The sequence below is a fragment of the Lacerta agilis genome, chromosome 2 (assembly GCF_009819535.1).
Source record: "Lacerta agilis isolate rLacAgi1 chromosome 2, rLacAgi1.pri, whole genome shotgun sequence".
NCBI lineage: Eukaryota > Metazoa > Chordata > Lepidosauria > Squamata > Lacertidae > Lacerta > Lacerta agilis.
In genome coordinates this window covers 38,969,174-38,990,478 of record NC_046313.1, presented here as the reverse complement: position 1 = coordinate 38,990,478, position 21,305 = coordinate 38,969,174, and the positions used below count along the sequence as shown (strand labels likewise).

Sequence of the window (21,305 nt, the reverse complement as noted above, 5' to 3'; positions counted from 1 at the left end):
TCAAAAGGCATTTTTATTTGCTGAATAAAATATTGACAGAAAATGTGCTACACTTGGGCAACCTGCAGAGAGAAAGTGTTTGAATCAGTGAGAAAATTATTTAAAAGTTCGGTATTCATGGTATATAGAACATTACAAGTTTGATACTAAAGTGGCAGTTAGGTATATAAGGAACACAACTCATCACCAAAGTGCTAGTCTTAAATTTTAACATTCAAAAGTATCTGAAGAAGTGTGCATGCACACGAAAGCTCATACCAAGAACAAACTTAGTTGGTCTCTAAGGTGCTACTGGAAGGAATTTTTTATTTTTTATTTTGTTTTAACATTCAAAAGGTTTAGGAGTGGATCAGGATAGCTCAAGTACCATTACCACTTGCATGCATATGCTGTTGTTAAGACCCTTATCAAAACCTCTCTCTCTCTCATTCTCGCTGTGGTCTAAAGCACAGACCCTAGGGCTTGTCGATCAGAAGGTTGGCGGTTTGAATCAGTCCCAGCTCCTGCCCGCCTAGCAGTTCGAAAGCACGTCAAAGTGCAAGTAGATAAATAGTACCGCTCTGGTTCGCCAGAAGCGGCTTAGTCATGCTGCCCACATGACCCAGAAACTGTCTGCAGACAAATGCCGGCTCCCTCGGCCTATAGAGTGAGATGAGCGCCACAACTCCAGAGTCGTCCGCGACTGGACCTAACAGTCAGCGGTACCTTTAACTTTACCTTTAGGGTCACATTAGCTTGAACTTCGGACCTATTTGCATGACAATCATGCGTTCCACTACAGCTAGTCTGAAATAGAATTGATCTCTAGTAGGTTGAAAAGGAAGAACGGTCATATGTAAGTAGTCAGTATAGATTGAGACACAAATACCGTAATCTGTTTGGTTATTTGCCTCCAGTGAGAACTATCAGAATGGAAATGGAGCTGAGGGTGACATGCAAATGCTGCCCTTATCTTTCCCACAATAATAATAATCAGTGGATGGGAGAGAGAAATGACACTGTGTGTAGGCATCCTGTTAGTCAGGGTAGTGTATATGAAGTTGAGTGCTACAAAAATATAAATATATATGAATGGGACTTTTCCCCTTGAGTAAGAAAACAGTGAAAGTTGCCTCCTTTGCTTATTTCAGATTTGCATGCTTATGTATGTACAGTACTGAAGATTATATGAGTTGCCTCTGGAATTTATGTATCTGTTTACAAGCGTAAGATATTATTCACTCTTTTTGGATAGCAGTTCCTGGAGCAAGGAGAAATAGGCATCTGATTCCCCACTGCCCGCTCCAAGCAATTAAAATATATACAGTGTGCATATATATATATATATATAATCCAGTCCGCGTTTTTCTACCACCTGCCTGGCTGTCTTGTCTGTTCTGAGGCACAATCTACCTTGCTGCCTTGCGCTCGGTCCCGGCGCCAGTTGCGATTGGCATGTGCGGAATAGCTCCATGGGCGTGCAGCGCGCCCATTGGCCGATCCGGCCGCCCGTCCGGCGGACGCGGGGGGCTGCGTGGAAGTGTGCGTTGCACGGTAGCACTCCGCTGCTGTGTCTGTCGGTGTCTGGGGCCGGCCCGGCGGGCGGCGTGTGGGGGGAGGCGGGGGGCGCGCACGCGCGCGCAGGGTGGGGGGGAATTGACGGAGGGGGGCCCCCCTTCGGTCCCGCGCGCTGTCTCGGCCAAGATGGCGGCGGGGACGGCAGCGGCGGCCGTGGCCCGGCTGGAGGGCCGCGAGTTCGAATACCTCATGAAGAAGCGCTCGGTGACCATCGGCCGCAACTCCTCGCAAGGGTCGGTGGACGTAAGCATGGGCCACTCCAGCTTCATCTCCAGGAGGCACCTCGAGATTTTCACGGCCCCGCCCGCCCAGGCCGCCGCCAACAGCACTGCCGGCCCCGCCGCCGCCACTGCCGATGGGACCGGGCCCCAGCCCGATGGTGCTGCTGCCGCCGCCGCCCCTGCCGCCCCTGTACCGTCTGGCGGCGGGGGCGATTTCTATTTGCGCTGCCTCGGCAAGAACGGCGTCTTCGTGGACGGGGTGTTCCAGCGCCGGGGGGCGCCGCCGCTGCAGCTGCCCCGAGTGTAAGTGCGGAGCGGAGGGAGGGACTACCGGGCGGTGCGTGTGAAGTGGACGGGTGGAAGGAACATACGCTCCGGCGGCACTGTGACCTTTTCTTTTCTTTTCTTCTCTCTCGCTTTCTCTCTCTCTCCCTCTCTCCCCCCCTTTCCCCCGTCCCCGGTGTGTCAGTCAGGGGGGCGTGAGAGAGGCGGGTTCAGGCCTCCCCGCCAGGCGCTCCGGAGGAAAGGGAGGGACGGCACCACGCCTTAAGGCTCTTTCTGGCCGCGGCACCCGGGCAAGGAGGCTTGAAGGGTGTCTGCAGCAAAGGAGCAGCACCAGCACCTGAGCCCGGTTTCTTTTCTGCCAGGCTGGCGTGGGCATCGCGCGTGGTCGCTCGCCTGGTTTCCTAGCGCTTTCTGAAGCCGTAATGATTTATATATACCCCAGCCCCCCCCCTCCACGACCACCACCAGCAGCAGCAGCAGGCGGTGTATTTATTTGGATGTAACTCGTCTTGGTTCGAGGCTTAAGTCGTAAAGGCTGCACAGCCCTCGACAAAATAACCCCTTTGCCCGCAACGTTGATCGGGGCGAGAGCCTCCTTTCAAGCCATGCACATCTGTCATCTTATCGATTTGTATTTCCCCCGATGCTACAGGAGGCTCCGTGTCTTCCAAGGGAAAACGAAGCACTACAGACCTCCATTCCATGCTCTGAACAAGAATGCCTCATGATACAATAGCCTTGTGGCTAAAATGTCACGCTGGGGTTTAAAAATAATAATAATTCAGAAAGTGTGGTATGGTTTGAAATGATATCGATTAGGAAATATTAATGGAACACCCGTTTTGAAACACAGTAGTTTTCAGAGGTATTTACCGGTAAATAATACTGGTTGTTAACCAGTTTTCTAAATAAAAAAGCCCCAACAACACTTGTTTTAAGTCAGCCTTTTTTAGGCACTTCAATACTTTTTACCATTGCTTAGTTATGTTTCTGTGTATAATGCTGTATTGTCAATACAGTTAAATGACTTGTTTGACCTCTGTCAACTGTGACTTCCATTCATACTGTTGGCAACGATACAGAAAAGCAAAGCAAATACTGTAGTCTGCTTTGCCTTGTTATTTTGTTGAAACTGAAAGGAATCTGTTAGGAAGGCACAAATACATTGTTTTTAACCATGGTTGTGCTTCATGTACTTAATATACTGTAATGTAAAAGAAAAATCAGTTTTATATTGAGTGATGGGAGCAGGTAACTTTTAATTTTAAAATCTGAAATGATACTTTCTCCTCCAATCCACACGTGGTAATTTGTCACTGTGAATCTGAATATTCATTTGTGAGGAAAATTCTCTTAAGCATTTCATTTGTGAATTTGGTCTGTTCATTGTGATGATTATGAGAGAATACTTTATTTAATTTTGTAGCTTAATGGGTTGTGATAGTTTTCAGAAGCCCTTACAAATCTAGGAATATAGGAAGTCAGGCAACACGTGGTTAAGACTGCTCTGTGATTACATCTGTTATTGTTGTCATGATTCCCTTCAGTGCATTATATGCACAAATAGCAATTCCCCCCCAAAAAATGTTGGGAAAGTTCAAAGTCATTAAATGGTTAAATCACCATCAAGAAAAAAAAATTCTGTTTAAAATGTTAATTTCAGGATGTAGCTAGCTGTGTTAGTGACATGTCACAGCATTCCAACCTGTGGTGTAACATAGTACATCACCTACACTGAGATGCCATTTGCAAAAGAAATTTTGAAATAATATGCAAATGTTAAGATTGATGCCGTTTTAAGCAGCACACTGATAATGCCATATTTATGTGAAATAACTAGTTATTAATTTATAATGTGGAATTATGTGGAATTTACAGCTGTTTTTTGTCAACAGTTTATTTGAGATTTTCCTCTTTCTTTTTTTACAACTCCCTCCACCCCAATAAATTTGATTCCAAATGTATTTAATTGGATACAAGCCTTGGTGATTTCAGTCAAAATTTCAAATAGATGGACTTAGAATTAAAATCAAGGTCTGGTCCAGTAACCTGGTGTGTGATTAGTTATGTTCATCTTGAACAGCTCAGCCTGAGTGCAATTTCATTGTTGATCCTTTCATCATTTTAAGCAGTTTTCTAGCATCTTTCTGTTACTCATAGTGGATTGAGGGCAATAGGCAAAACAATAAAACATTGAAAGTCTCTTATGTTGTACTGGACAGTCTTGTAGAATATTGTAAATAATAAGGGATCTTAATCTTGTTTAACTTCAGAATGAGTGCTTAGGTAATATTGAGATCTGCTTACCAAGGGACCTGGAGTGAAATTCCACCCCACTGAAGTCAGTTAGGAGCTTTGCCAGGGTTTCATCATTGGTGTTTACTTAGACTTTGAAAAAGCCTGTTTAGCTATGAGTAGTTAGTCCAGCTTTCATTTAGGCTCAACAGCTTTTAATGTCTTTATATCTTGATGTTGAAAAAGAGTGTGCGGAAGCTTACAAATATTGGTGGTTTGATCAAAACTTATTTTCATTTCAGTAGGAAACTTAAGCTCATGTTTCAGCTTGTAGAGTCAAATCCTTTTATAATGTGAAGGCATATAAAGAAACCTTGAATTCTGTTGCCAAGAAATAAGGTTTTTACAAAGTTGTATGACATAGATCTTGATTAAATCTAATAATCATTGGTTTAAAAACTATGAAAATTGAGCTTGAATAGCTTAGCTGTGCAAGAGTTCCAAATTATGTTTTGTATCTTGCTTCTTACCATGTTTACTTAGAAATAACTCATGGATTTTAATTCTCATTACTTCTAGTCATACAGCTCTAGTCATACAGTCATACAGTAACTTGTGCACAGTGCAAAGCAATTTTTTGCATTAGTGTACTACACACTTGAAGTTTCTTTGTAGACAAGCAATCCTGCTTTGAGATTCAGTTTAAAGTGACACATTGTACATTTATTGTGAATTAGGGAGCTTTAAGTTAGCTTGTATATTTTTCATATAAGTTACATATCTGAAATTCACATTAACCTTCTGTGTTACAGTCCATATATAGTCTTTTATTTTTTGTTGTTCCACCAACCCTCCTTTTTTCTTGGGAGTTTTTGCTCTGACACGCAGAGATTTGACCTTAATTAATATTATGGTTGTCCCACACCCTAAAGAATGTATAGAAAAAACCTATTTTGTGATGTATTGATTAGCAGCCTAATAAGGGTATTGCCCTACTGTGGTTCTTGGAATTTTTCTTATGGGCTAATTCAGTTGCTTTTACTCTTTATAGTAAAAAGACTTATTTTCAAATGTGTATTCTACCAATGAGTTGCCTGGAATTGTTCCCTCTGCCAGAATACTAGCAGAAATTGATAATGGAGATAGTTAGCTACGAGTTACATGTATCCTTATCGTGGTTACATAGCAGGTTTTGTTTATCTTAAACAGAGAATTTTGACTCAGACTGTAACTGTAGTTGTTTTAGTTGTGTTTTGAGGAAGCAGTTTGTATACTGGCAAATCCCTAATCTGGCAAATCCTAATTGCAAATTCAGGTGTGTTTTTTCCTCCTGTTTGGATACCTTAGAAACCCAGTATTGGCCACTTAAAATAATTTATAAAATTTCCTCAAATTAATTTTTCATAGCAGTTATGTCAGCTTAGAAAGAATAAAATTGACAACACAGCTTGGGATGTCTTCATTCTAGGTTTTGAAACTATAGTTTAAACCTTAGAAAGGTGGAAGCCTTCTTTCAATCCATATACATATATAAAATGTGTAAGTACTGAGAAGTAAGGTAAGCACCGGTAGTTGTTGACTGCCCAGCAAAGGTTAAGGTGGAGGTCTTGCAATTACCGGTATATACACATTGATCACTTTTCTTTTTATAAATGAATTGTTTAAAGTTGTGTCCTTTGTTGCTCAAGTGGCCAACCTGTGGCTCAAATAGCAGACATCTGCACACCTGGACAGGAGCAGAAAGATTGCAAGTGTGATTATGCCATATGCACTCCTGCCAGCTTCCTCTTTGCAACAGTTTCTCTGTAGTTTAGAGGCAAAATTACCGGTATGTTAGAGGACTGCATATATTCATTAGTGTGTAGTAGAGTAGCACTCTCTTATACTGTACTGTGAGCTGGACTTTTAGACACACTTGCCCCAAAGGTTGGCCACAACTGCTTTGAGCATTAGTAATAAAAACATGAATGATTGATATCTATTGACTGCTGTAGAATTTTTGTCAGTTGCCTGTTGCTGTCCAGATGTCATAGGCCTACTATTCTAGAGGCTTCCCTAGTGCTTCAGAGTGGATTGGTCAAAGTCAGACTATATATACTGTTATGTGTTGTCTTCTAGTAGAAATAAGGAACTGGTGTTCCATGTTTCAGTCTCTAAAATATTGTGTGCTTATACATGTCTTCAAAATAAACATACATTTCTGAAATAAAAGAATGTCAGTGATTGCTTCTTGGTTTTGATGGTATTTATTTGAAGTCTCAGTGATGTGATGTGTCTTATCTTTAGGAGTAGTTATCACTTTAAATACATGCAAATGTATATATACATTTAAGCAGTAAGTACAAATAGCAAATAATATCTTCACAATAAGGAGTCTTTAAAGCAAAATAATATTTAGAAATGCTTAGCTTAAGATGTACCTGTTTCAGATGAAGAGTCTCTACCCTGCTTTGTTTAATCCAGTTCTTTGCTGTAGACAACTTGTGATTTAGCCCTTACTAGCATGTCTGTTCAATATTGTATGTAAACAAACTGAACAGAGTGGGTTTATGAATTATTAGCTTCCAAATTCTATTCATGGAGAAAAGGAATAGGCACAATTGCCAGTGAATCACTAATAAATCTTACTGTGGCAGATTTTTAAAATTTGGTTCCTTCTGAGATAAAATTTGTTTTAGTTCAACATAGGTAGTATGAACAGAGAATTCTAATCTTGTGATACAGTAAGCCATAGAACCTCTAGGAGGGATTGCTTAAGAAATTGAAGAAAGGTTCAATTTACTACTTGTCTTAGGGTCAAACCACCTGTTAAATAGGAAATCCATGTCTGATTTATTAAATGTTTTTTAAAATGGAATGAAGCTGCAGGGAGCTTCTAATTTACCCCCAACACCTGTTGGATAAACAACAGTGATGGGTTTGGGAGTGGGTATTGTTAGGAGAAAATTACGTGGGGAAGATTTAAACACCCCCTTTGAAAGAACACACATGCTACTCTATACAAACTGAACTTACAACTACATTTTAGTTAAAAAAGAAAAATCAATCGTAAATATCCAGTATAAATGTGTAGCTTGACTCTTAACATACAATGTAGGATTCCCAAAGAGTAGTAATACAGGAGAACAGAAACCTTTATCATGCTGAAAACAGAAACAGCTGGTGATAGCCTCTTGCTCTTGAACATTAGACACTTACAGAAGGCAAGTGATCTGATCTAAACCCATTAGTGAATACTCTGTTTAAAACACTAGGCATCAGTTTTTGTTCCCAAGACAGGTGTAGAACAGCATTGGTGTTCAACTGCTATAAACAAGATCAAAAACTTGTAACAGACTATGAATCCCATGGAATAACTTCTGTTGTGCATCAACTAAAATGTAGTTACTAAATAGTAAAAAAACCCAATGCTTTTACTATTTGACATCTGGCACAATTCATAGGAGATGCTTGCTGGTTAATACATTGCCATTGCATGTACTGTATTCTACAAACTGCAGTAACTGACTTCTGTGCCATTTCATATGCCACTTACATTCTAAGCATATGAAGAATAGATGTGACTTCAAGGGTGTGCTATAATCAACCTGAGTCCAGTGGATTTCAGTTCAAGAGTATTTTCCTAATGGTAACTGAACAAGTTTATTTTAAACAGTTTTAAACAGTTCCTCAGAAGAAACTGCTTTAGTTGTTCTGAGGTAAAGCTCTTCTGACTTAAAATGCATTGGGCATCATTGTGCACCTTGAGGTCTTTTCTTCTCTTGGTTTCCTGTTCTGGTGCCTCTCTCTCTTCCTTCCTTTTGGTTTATTTAGTTTTTCATTCACAGCATAGTTTAAACCTCTGTTTACTTTCTTTCTTTTTTACACAATATATCAATATGTTATTGGGATCCAGCAGACTCATTTTCAGCTTCTAGCTATAAACAAATATTATGAGCCTCTAATTTTAAAAGAAATATGGTAAATTGGGACCCCAGAATATTAATTTAAATTCCTTATTGTGCTATCAGAGAGCCCTGGAGGAGAAAACAAAAGAGGTGCATTGGTGAAGCACTAAGTTCTAACAGGAGAGAAAATAAAACAGAAAACAAAAGATGCCTAGTTGAAATATTACATAGTAAATACTGTAATGGAAGGTACCCAGTGTATCCCAGTAGCCTAACAGAGTCCTACCCGCTCAAAAAATATTATAAATAAGAAACCAGGGTTGCACTATAAGAGTGTTAACTAAGTCATAATGAAGCCAGCATGGATTGTAAAGTGGTTCAGGTTTTGCTAAGATGTTTTGCAAATATTTCAAACTGCTGCTGGGGTTCACATCAACTCCATTAACATTCGAGGGTGCTGGATAAACTACAGATGACCACCTTACTTAATCTGTTGTGGGTAATGACCGAGGCTACTAATGCTGGATCCATAAAACAAAATTGGGGTAACAAAAGCAGCAACAGGAAGTGTTACTAAAAGGAGGAACTTGGATTTTTGTTGATGCTTGTAGCTGGATCCTGAAAATTATAGCAGAGGTTACAAGATGACAGCCTTCACTGTAGCTCTGCCCATTGCACTATGTCACATAGCTTGAGCAGAAATTTTCTGTTAAATACAATAAATAGCTTTGGCGACTATAGTCCCACTTAGTTTTGCAGAAACTTTCATGGATATGTTTGTGTTGTTTCTGGTAAACAGAAACTCTGTAAACAGAGCTTGTAAACAAACATGAGTGACAATATAGTGGCAGCATACTTCTTTTCTCTTTCCATCAAATTAATTTTTATCTCCAGTTACTCTTTAGATTGGTGGGGATACACCTGTTGACTTTAGTTTTGCTGGCTTGCCTCTCCTCACAGTGACTTGCAGCATTGTATGGGAGGGGCAGACATTGACATTCACGTAATAATCTGTGGATGACACACAGACTGCATAGTGAATGAAGAGATGATAATAATTAAGCTATTTTTGTAGTCATTGTAGTTTCCCCCCAAATAAGAAAATAGTGATTCTGGTTTTGGGGTGATTTTGAAAAGAGAAGCTGTTGAATCTTCAACTTATCTCAACATTCCTTATACAGTGGTGCCCCGCTAGACGAATGCCTCGCTAGACGAAAAAGTCTATGGGGAAGGCTGCCCCGCTAGACGAAAAAGTCTATGGGGCTGCCTCGCAAGACGAAAAATTTTCGTCTTTTTTTTTTCTTTTTTCGTTTTGCGGAGCGCGGCTGTCATTGCCGCTCCCCAAGACGAAAAACCCGCTAGACGAAAATTTTCGCAGAACGAATTATTTTCGTCTAGCGGGGCACCACTGTACAGTCCAGGGTTTTTATTTATAGAGAGCATGCTATCAACTCTGTGAATACTATAACAAAAATGTAGACACAACTTCTGTTTCCCTGTTTGCATTTATATATCACCAAACTTCCATGCAGGCACTGACCTGCTTAGCTTCAGCTAGGTACTGGCCTCACATGCCTTCAGACCATACTTCGGGGACTTCTCCCTAAAGTGTGTGCTTCTGTATGTCTTGTAAGCTATAGTTTCAGTTGTATGAAAGCAACAACATTCTGATGATCACATACTGAATTTTGCAAATTCAAAGAGCAGTTTGCTTTGCGGAATGCAAGTCTGTTTAAGCTTGTTTCAATAATCCAAGAAACTATGTAGCATGATCCTCATCATCTTGATTCAGAAATAAAGTCCCACTGAGTTCAATGAAGCCACAATTACATTTCTTTCCTCCAGAAAAACTCTTATATTTATGTAAGACTGTCAGTTTGGAAATTTGGGATACAATGTTATGGTGTTTCCATTTCTATCTGAACAACTAGTTCTAGAAAGTGGTGCTGTGGTGCTACAACTTGGTTCAATGACATTTATGTTATAGGGTCCTGCAGGGTTCCATCTTGTCCCACATGCTGTTTTATATATTAAGTGCCATCAATAAGTGGGTGAAACCCAGCACTACTTTCATTTTCAGCTGATTCAAGGAAGGCAATGTAAGTACCAGATCAGCATCTGGGTTTGATTATAGACTGAATGAGAGTCAGTAAATAATCTCGGAGGAATTCAATGTTGTTTGCCAAATGGAACAATCCCCCCATTTGTTTTTCTTCTGACCCCCCAAGAGCTGGTTTTGGGGTCTTGCAAAGGGTGGAGAGGGGAGGAAGCCTTATTGCTTTACTGGTACTCATTGTGCTGGCTGAAACTATCACAACTAATAAGGTCCTACCAACAGCACAACTAATAAGGTGCTGTTGGTAGGTGATTCATTTGTCCAGTTTAGTGATGTAGAAACTGTTCTGGGTGAACTTGCCCTTCTTCTGAAAGAGCAGGTTTGTGTTCTGGAGGTGGTCCTCCATCCAGCTTTGTACCTGGAGAGGCAGGGGCACAGAGTGCCTTACACAAGTTTGAATTCTTCCTGTACAGAGGGAATCTAGCTCAGTTAACTATGCATGGCAACCTCCTGGTTAGACTATCACAATGCATTATACATATCATTGACTTTGAAGAGAATTCAGAAACTGCTGTTAGAGAAGAAGAAAAAACTGCTATGAGAGTGCTAACTGAAAACCAGGTGTTGGCGCTGAAACCTTGTTGATGCTGGTTCCCTGTCCTTACTGGACATGAGTCAAAGTACTGGTGCTTACCTTTATTCAATATGAGCATGCTCATGCCTTAAGGTCATCATCAGATGTCCTTTTTGGGGTAGTCCTACTGTCACTGATAAAGTAGGTGGCAACTGGGGAATGGGGTTTCTTTTGTGCCCTGTTTAATGAATCACACCTCAGGGAAGCTTGACTTGTGCCTATTTTCAATTGGAGCAAACGCCCTTTTGTTTTCCTAAGTGTTTAAATATCATCTTAATTTTGTTTATTTACATACTGTGTGTGGATTTTTATGGTGCTATCACTGGTTGTTTGCTTTTATTAGTTTATTAGGCTTTGTTTGAACCCAAACAAATTTTGGTTAATCTTAACTATAATCTCTTGGAACTGAACCCTACATAAGATGTCCATCTGTATTTCTTAACAGAATGTAGATGGTGTCACTGATTTTTTTTCTTTAAAAAAAATAACAATTGATTTCCTCATTTGTTTCAACAAGTTGTCATTAAGATAAATGTAAGCACTGTTTACTTGAAATTTTGATGGTTTTTTGCTAAGTAATTTTACATTCTCTACTAGGATTCTCATGTTAAACCTTGGATAGTTCTCCAGTAAGTACCTTGTACCTCTCTAACATAAATAAGTTAGATACATACAACCCCCTTTTCTGGTGCCGCCTAAAGCTTGGCTCATTGACTGTAATCTAAAGCTTGGTTAACATTAACCGTAAGTGCTTAGATTCTTACACACTGATCCTTTGTATAGAGAGCAGTTTGTAGTACTTAATATAAGTCTTTGTAGCATCTTACAGTGGTCAGCAAACTTTTTCAGCAGGGAGCTGGTCCACTGTCCCTCAGGCCTTGTGGGGGGCCGGACTATATTTTGAAAATGAAAATGAACGAATTCCTATGCCCCACAAATAACCCAGAGATTCATTTTAAATAAAAGCACACATTCTACTCATGTAAAAACACCAGGCAGGCTCCACAAATAAGCCAGAGATGCATTTTAAATAAAAGGGCACATTCTACTCATGTAAAAACACGTTGATTCCCAGACCGTCTGCAGGCTGGATTTAGAAGGCAATTGGGCCATATCCAGCCCCCAGGCCTTAGTTTGCTTACCCATGATTTTAGAGGTACAAAGCTGCCATTTCAGCAAGGTAGGACTTTATCCTTTGCCAGCCACACTTCCAGTCAGCTGCATTCTGCCATTGCCACACTAGTAGCACACCTGCTGGTGTGGAGGTCTAGCAGGGAAGGAAGCAGGTTCTTGTGCTTCGGTTGATATTATCTGCCTCATAAAGCAGTGATTCTCCCAATGTGGGCTTGGCCTGGAAAAGATGTCAAGACATGGGTGGATTTTTATGTTTGATGTTTTATTGTGTTTTTATATTGGATGGTATTATTATTATTACTAGGAGAGGTTTTAGAGGATTCTCCCTGGATTTGTGAGGATGGCTGCTTCCCCTCTGACTGCTTTGATGACCTGCTTTCTTCTAATGGTGTTCTCCTATATATGGTTTTAGGACAGAGAAAGCCAGTGTGGTGCCTTCCAGATACTGTAGACTACAATAGTCATAATCTCTTACCATTTGTGCTATGTAGCTGTGGCTGATGGGAGTTGGAGTCCAAAACTTTTGGAGGGCACCATATTGCCTGCTCCCATTTTAGGAAGTACAGTGGTACCTCGACTTACGAATTACTTGACATACAAATTTTTCGACTTAGGAATGAAAAAAGTACCCGCATGCCTACGAATTTTTCGACATCCAAAGGACATCCGTTGGCGGTTTTAGATGGGGTTTACTCGACTTACGAATTTTTCTGAATTTTTTGTTTCCAATGCATTCCTATGGGAAAATCGCTTTTTTTGACTTACAAATTTTTCGACCTACGAATGTGCATTCGGAACGGATTAAATTCGTAAGTCGAGGTACCACTGTATCAGATATGGCTTGCTATCTTTTCTAATGCTAGTAATCAATTAGTGCCGCAGTCTACAGATTTTTGTGAACACCAGCAAGTTGCATGTACATGACTGTATGCAAGTATCTCTGTACACCCAGCTATGGAACAGACTTAATATTGCTGGATTTGGTGTGGGGGTAGAATACAGAATAAACTCACGAGGGTGGCATAAGCTCAAGGTTTGGGAGACACTGGCATAGGACTTGAGAGGCTATTGAAAATGAGTGGTTAGTCTGCTCTTATTGTCAGACATTAATCAGATTTCAGTGGGGCAAGTTTTAAGTACAGAATGTCAAAGTAGCAAATCTGTAGGAATATGTCCAAAATGATGTGCTTAGAAAACTGTTGAAAAGTAGATGCTCTTAATGGTTAATCTGAAGAATGCTTAGGTGCACGGCTTCATAGGTTGTAAAGTTTAAGGGATATGCTGATCTTGTTGGACCATACTGGGCTTGTCTAGGAGATTGTGGAACTAAAAGGTTACAGATTAATTAGACTGTAACCTGTGCTGTATATTGCTGAAAACAACACTGCTTTGTTGTTATGTTGGCTACTGCAGCAGCTTGCATCATTCATAGATTTCTCCTTCAGAAGTAAGAGTGCATAAAATGTATGATTCCATGAATTGAACAGTGTGTTTGTTTGATTTAATATATCTCATTTTGTAGTAAGAAAAGGCTCTCAAAATGGCTTGCATAAGATTTGCACAATATAGTCACATTATAGAATCACAGTATTTTGAAGTATAGTCCATGTTTTTAATTTTATTGTTCCCTTCAGAAGCTACAATAAACATGTCTAAATAAAACATTGGGCTAGATGGAATTAGCATCAAGAGTTAGAACAGATGAGCCTACCAGCCTGTGTCCTTGGCTTCTTATGTTCCCATTTTACACATGCATTGGAAGTTGGATGGGGAAAATTATGTTTGGTCTGCATTTCACAGTGAACCAGCTTATTTCATCATTCTTGCACTGATACATGAATCAGAACATTGCATAGTTCGCCATATTTTGCAGTGCAGTTTTGGTTTAGAAAAATGCACACAAAATGCATATTGTCTAAATGCATTTTAGTGCAGTTTTCTTTTTTTAAAAAAAAGAATGGATTTAAGATTGAATACATATGAAAGCGATACTGACTGGAAAAAGACTGATCAATCCCTAATTGAAAGGTGCACAAGGCAGGCATCCAAAACTAAGCAGGTCTGGATCTGGTTGATGCCTGGATGGGAGACCATCTGAAATCTGATGTGTTCATTATTTTTTAATTATTATTTATTTCATTTGTGAACCCTTCCCATCTCACATCCCAAAGCAATTTACAATACAATAAAAACATATGGAGCAATTGCTTGTATAAAACACACCAGAACAGTTACATGTATAAAACTTTTATAATAAAAGCAATTAAAACCTTATATATATAAACAGTTTAAAGCACCAGCAGATACATAAAAAAAACAATTTACATCCAATACAGGCAGAACCTGGCAGCAGCAGAAGCTGGGAGAGAGACATGCTGGATTTCTGCTAGAATCCAAGCCTGTGACTATGGGAGAAACAAAAAAATTGGGGTGTTGTTAATGCTGTAAGCCTCTCCAGCTTATGTTCAAAGTTGTATATATGAGTAAATAAACCAAATACCCTAAAGACACCACAGTCTCTGCTGTCTCTTATTTCCACGAAACCAAACCTTGAGTGCATGGAACTCTGGCCTAGAATCTCTCATTGCTTGAAAATTAGGGTAGTGCAGGGGTCAGCAAACTTTTTCAGCAGGGGACTGGTCCACTGTCCCTCAGACCTTGTGGGGGGCCAGAGTATATTTTTTTGGGGGGGGGGAATGAACGAATTCCTCTGCCCCAAAAATAACCCAGAGATGCATTTTAAATAAAAGCACACATTCTACTCATGTAAAAACACCAGGCAGGCCCCACAAATAATCCAGAGATGCATTTTAAATAAAAGGACACATTCTACTCATGTAAAAACATGGACCATCCGCAGACCAGATTTAGAAGGCGATTGGGCTGGATCCGGGCCTTAGTTTGCCTACCCTATGGGTAGTGTATAACAGTATTTTCTTCTTCTTGGTTTTAATGTATCTATAGTGGTACCTTGGGTTAAGAACTTAATTCATTCTGGAGGTCCATTCTTAACCTGAAACTGTTCTTAACCTGAGGTACCACTTTAGCTAATGAGGCCTCCTGATGCTGCTGCGCCGCCGCCACACAATTTCTATTCTCATCCTGAAGCAAAGTTCTTAACCCAAGGTACCACTGTATATGGGTTTTTGCTTGGTTGGTTGTAAGTTGCTTTGAGTTGCCTTTGGCAAGAAATAGTGGCTAATTACTTTTTTTTTAAATAGAAAAAATACAGATACCAAAAGGAAAAGAGTCTTTTTGAAAAAGGAATGCCTTGTATGTATGTCATACATGGAAAAAAGGTGGGATATAAATAATGTACTCTCCAAATCACAGTAAACACAGCCACATTATCTCAGTATACAGTCATACCTCTGGTTGCGTCTGCTGTGGGTTGCGTTTTATGCGGGTTGCGAATGCAGCAAACCCAGAAGTGTTTACTTCTAGGTTTCGCCATGCGCGCAGAAGCACTCCGCGTGGTCTGCGCATGCGCAGAAGCGTTTTGCACAGTTCGTGCATGCACAGAAGCGCAATATCGACGCTCGGGATGCGGACTTTTTGGGGTGCGAATGGCACCCTGGAACGGATCATGTCCGCAACCCGAGGTACCACTGTATAGCCTTAATTTTGTGTTCACGTGAAGATGCTAAGTTGTATACACCCTTCATACTCCTAAAAACATCTGGCTTGTTGTCCTCTTTTTGGTATTATTAGAACTTTTCTGACAGAAAAAAAGTGTTTATCCAAAAATTTAGTCAAAACTTACAAGTGGCTGCTTGAAATATATGGTGTTGATTGGTGTGATGTGGCCTAAATGTTACTACACCAAAGAGACACCTACTGTACCTGCTTGCATATGAATGAAAAGTTGGGTAAGTGTCTAATAGAAGGGCACAGATTTTTGTTTGTTGACCTTCTCACATGGAAACATAGATACTTACAGTGGTTATAGAATAGAAAATCCTTTTGTGCTTACAATATGAATTAATTTAACAGCAGGAAATAATAATAAACAGAAAGGGGAAAAGTTGCCTTGATTTTGAAGCAACTGTTCTATTACTTCAAAGTGGCATAAGTTGTTTAAGATGCTGAAACAGCCATTTATAAATCTGAAGCAAGTGTAGACATGCAGTCTTCTTCCAGACAAATTATATTCATTCATGTTCTTAAGGTTGAAGATGAAATTTAGAGACCACACAACCAGCCTGTGTTTAGCTTTTGTGTTGAAAGATGCCAAATACTTAAAAGTGCAGCGTTTCCATAGGCAGAGTTTCTTTTGTACTCGCAGACGATGGAGCCTCAAATTCCAGAGGCATTACATGGGTAGTTTTAATGAATTAGTGTCTGGTTTTCCTGCAGTTGATGTGACAAGCAGCTTTATAAGCTGCTTCCCATCGATCCCTGCTTCCCAGCTCTTTTGTGTCTTCTGCTTGGAGGAAAACGATGAAGAGCTTGGTTTCTACAGTAACTACTGCCTGCAGGCAGATTTCTTTCAGGGTTCCTTTCAGTCTGTGCAAGGATGCTGTGTTTGGTTTCTTTAGAGCTCTTTTCTTTGGTAGCCTTGGAGGTTTAAATTTTATATGGTTTAATGTTGCAAAGTATGGTAGGATTTGTAATTGCAAGTGAAGTATGTTTTCCAGAAGTGGCTTAAATTGGTGTTAGTTGCTGTTGGCCTGAAATTATTTTTATTGCTGGTAGAAAAATTGGTATAAGCTAAACTTGTAGGGTGTCACGCTTGTAAAAATACATACAGTGTAGGGAGGAAATTTGGTCCTGTTTATGGAGGAATTGGTTGTCAATATTTTCAGTCTAAATAAGAACTCTGTTGGATCACCCCAACTCTCCATCTAGTCCAGCATTCTGCTTCCAGAGGCCAGATGTTTCTAGGAAGCTCACAATTAGGGCTTCAGTTAGGGCTACCATTTCCTGCTGCCTATCCTCAACATCTGGTATAGTGCCTCTGAACCTGAATCCATTTGCTTGTCATAGAATTGTAGAGTTGGAAGTGACCCTAAGGGTCATCTAGCCCAACCCCCTGCAATGCAGGAATCTCAACACACGGTCCCCCATCCCACTTGAAACCATTCCCAACCCTGCTGGCTTTGCAAATGTGCTAGCAGCATTATTGCTGCACCAGTAGGAAAATATAGCTAATATCTTTTTACAGTATAGACTTCACTTCCACGATTTTGTCTAATTCCCTTTTAAAGCCATCTAACACAGTATTACTATTGCCATAGTAAAGCACTGTCATCCATCTTGAACCTACCCTAATTCACTGAGTGACCCAGAGTTCTAATAATATGAGAAGGAGGTTTTTTGGGGGGGTCGGGTATGCTTTTCATTGTTTGTTACCTTAATAGGTGTTCCAATCACTGGGTTGTTTTGGTTTCTGATTTCTGTACCTTTGTAACTGTGTAATATATGTTGGAGTTATCCTTTGAAATATTCAGATAAGAAAGCTATTTTGTGTGAATGTCTATGTATTTATATTACAGTGGTACCTCAGGTTACATACTTAATTGGTTCCGGGTTGCCGTTCGTAACCCGAAAAGTACGTAACCCTAAAATCACGCTTTGCGCATGCGTGAACTGCGCAGAACGCTTCTGTGCATGTGCAGATTGCGAGCACGCCGAAAAACACTTCCAGGTTACCGGAGTATGTAACCTGAAAATACATAAGCCAAAGCGGATGTAACCTGAGGTACAACTGTATTGACTAATGTGGATGATGATTGATTACAGTTTTAACAAACTAGGCCTATGTCCCTGAAAGAGCAGATTTCAAAATGTATCAGGAATAAAGAACACAGTATTTCTATACAGTTATTTCTTCCTCCACCCCCATGCCATTCAACTGTTTGAAGCAGCCCCTGGTTGTCAGAGTTATCTCAACTGAACAAGTTGGTTGGAATCCTGCCATACTGTAGGATCACAACTTGCGCACATCTAACTTGCACAATCACAGTTTTATGCGCTTGGCAGCTGGCCAGCTGATATCACACAAATTAAATGCGTGCGAGGTGGAGAGTTTAAAAGCTGTTTGCTTGCTGAGTTTTCCTGCGTGGAAAGAGCTTTTAATTTCTCAACCTTGAACTCTGGGAAACTCTTGTGTGGGCTATGGATGCTTTTGTGATATCTCACACTGGCTCTGGCAGGTAAGATTTTTCATGTAGAGGTGGTTCTAGGGGGTTGTTCTGACTAGACGTGATTTCAGTTTTACACACTAACCCCTCCACCCAGAACATAACATACACACCCCAAGATGCTATGTACTATATTTTGAAAATTTCTGCAGAAACTAAAGAAAAGGGCAGTACAGTAACCCCCCAAAAATGAGTTATTGAGGTTTTTAATGTATGCCCTTTTTTGAAGTATGGATTGTTTCCTAACCAATTTTAGGTCAGTGTGTGGGATTAAGGCTTTTGATTAAAACCTAGCTTTTCATGATACAGTACTATGCTATTTCTGTGAATGCCAGTTTTGGTCTTTGTATGTGTGTTCTCTGTGTTAAGACCTTTTAAAAATGGAAAATAGTAATTGCTCATTTTATAACCTGAAATAACACTTTACAATTAACACTTTATTACAGTAAAGTAATACTGATGAAATTATGCAAATAAAAATTTATACTCTTCCAGTTAATAAGTGCATTTTGTTTTTATTTTGCAGATGTACATTCAGGTTTCCCAGCACAAACATCAAGATAACATTTACAGCTTTATCCAATGAAAAAAGAGAAAAACAGGAGTCCCCGCAGTCCCCAGTGAAACCTGTGCAACCCCAGATCTCTCCCCTAACAATAAACATTCCAGACAACATGGCTCACCTGATCAGCCCTCTCCCTTCTCCTACAGGAACCATCAGGTATTTAGACATTGTGATAATGCATGCACAATTAATATAGGACCACATAATTTAATACGAAGTAATACATCACTTGAAGTTTTCATTTGTGCAATAAAACTTGGAGCTCAGCTCAACCTGGGAATAAATTGTAGACTTGCACGTTCTCTTCAGCCACCTAATTGTGCTGGTCTTACTTGAATTTACAGTACTGTGGATCGCTCAAGACCAAACTAGAGGTGATGGTTACAGACATATTTTTCATTGTGGGTTTGCCCCAATTATATACTGTATAAAGTTGGTGAGAGAGGATGCCCTTTGCTTACCTTGATAGTATGCCTATGGGGCAAGACAGCACCATGGAAAGCTCCAAGTGAGCAAACTAACCACAAAAGCTAGGATTGAAATAAATCCTTTTATGTCTCCAGATCAGCTTCCAAAGCACTGTCACTTCCTTAAGGTGTAGAAGACCTTAAAGCGGCAGGACTCTTAGCTTGAAGCCCAGCATTCTTCCTTCTCCACTCATAACACTTTTCTCTGGGCTAACTGCCTATGGTGATGGGCCAAAATGGTGATTCGGGTTCCTGTCATGAAGGGAGTTACTTCCTTGGGTGGGTTCAGGCTTTTGAGTTTCAGGCTCTGGAGGATCCAAGCCAAGTATTTCTGGTTCAAGAGTGCCAGATCTAAACCACTGTGGCCTGGGTCAGTCTCCAGCACATTTACTTTTGGTGCTGCTAGTTTGATGGATTAGGAAGACGCTAACAAGAGTGTGGGTCCTGCCAGATGGTTCAATTTTAAGAGGAAGAGAGGCATGCTGATGAGTGGTGCTGAATACCTTCCATGATCACATAACTTCCTGCAGCTACTACCCTCCAGTGCTTTTTCTCCCAGCCAGGCTTGCTTCTGCTACTGGAGCCTGGCTGAGAGAACAATTGGAATGGTTGAGAGCAGGAAGTTTTAACGTTGGATGTAGAAGGAAGGTTCTGCAGTTCCCACTCACATGCCCTCTTTGCTCCTAAACTACATGATTGGGGCAAATCTGCATTTAAAAGGAGAGGTCTGCTGCTGTTGTGTCTAGTTTGGCTTTCAATATGTGAGATTTAGAAATTGTCAGACTTGGAACATTTTGTGAACCATTGATTCATACCTGCTGGGATTCCTGGGAACATTAGATTGAGTTTAAGAACCATGATAAATGTTGGCTATGTGGTAAGCTAATAGCTGGTTTTATATGGGTGGTGGGCATGCTCAAAGACACTTAACAACATGGGCCATCTCTCTAATAAGCCATCTTTATTTATTTTGTTTGAAGCTTACAAGTATTTTGTTGAGTTGTATTGATACAGGTAATTCAGTTAATTAAAATGTGGGAAAATTAATCTCACATTTTTTTATAGCAGCTATCCCCCCCCTCCAATAAGTGCTCTCTCTCTAGTAGGGAATGGTTGACTAAGATCTGAAAAATTGCTGAGATGAAAAATCTTAACAGCACAAATGCAAAGATGGGGGGGGGGGAGGCCAAAGGTGTTTGTGTTTATATAATGGTCAGCCAACACCTTCACAAACAGGTGTTTCTGTTGTGTTGACTATCTTAATTTCTGTGAATTCAGTTAAGCAATTGCATGAGCCAAAAGACACAACTGAACGTCTCCTTCTTCCCTGTACCCCCAAATCTACTCTGGAGATTTGAGGGGAAGCACATGGGGAATGGAAATTCCACTGTGTCATTCTGTTTAAGCAGTGACTTAGTTGGATGCAATGCAATGCTGTGTTTTATGGTAACACTTTCAAAAAGAAAATACTAAAATCAAAAGTATTAGATTAAGAAAAGTATTAGTTCCAGCTTGCATGTCCTTCTTGTTTTTGTTCTGTGGGACACTGTTCTCAGTGTGTCTGACACTCAGTGCCTTCTCCAACTGGAGGTTGGGTTGGGATGTAGGAAAATGTCCGCCACATCCCTGCCCTGGGTAGATTTTGAGACCCTAGAGTAGGAGAAGGGGGTGAGATGGCAGAGGACTCTGGTTCCTTGCAAGAGCTAAAAGTGATTACTTATGTGGTCTTGATCGTTTGTGAGCATTCACTTAGAACACTTGCAAAGAATTGATCTCTTTTGGGGAGAAAAGTTGGGTATGCAGACATCTTTAATTAACTAAATCATTTTTACCAAGGATGCAAAGGCAATTTGGATGTCATTTGCAAACTAGTTTAAGCAGCTAGAATGTGCAGAGTACATTTAAGAATATTTAAGTTGGTTTTGCACCAACAAAGGTGGCAAAACTGTGAATTGAGCTGAGACTTTGGAATCATGATTTGTGTGTAGTAGTATGTTCAGTGAAAAATGTCTGTGGTTGATTTTAACACAGACTGCAGTGTCTACATAACAAGTAATGAATGAAAATGCTTCTGTAGATCTATTACAGTTGTCTTTGTGTTGCCTAGAGTATGTGGGTTGT

General features: G+C 40.2%; 1 protein-coding gene across 2 annotated transcripts in view; it reads left to right on the top strand.

The window, feature by feature from the left end:
• Positions 1-1,668: 1,668 nt before the first annotated feature.
• Positions 1,669-21,305, top strand: part of FOXK2 (forkhead box K2) — a 33,093-nt gene continuing 13,456 nt past the window's right edge. For both annotated transcript variants that reach the window (XM_033139603.1, XM_033139602.1), the window contains exons 1-2: positions 1,669-2,081; positions 18,679-18,873. In XM_033139603.1, coding sequence (XP_032995494.1) covers positions 1,684-2,081; positions 18,679-18,873 — 593 coding nt within the window. In that variant the 5' untranslated portion in view covers positions 1,669-1,683. The remainder of the gene's footprint in view (positions 2,082-18,678; positions 18,874-21,305) is intronic.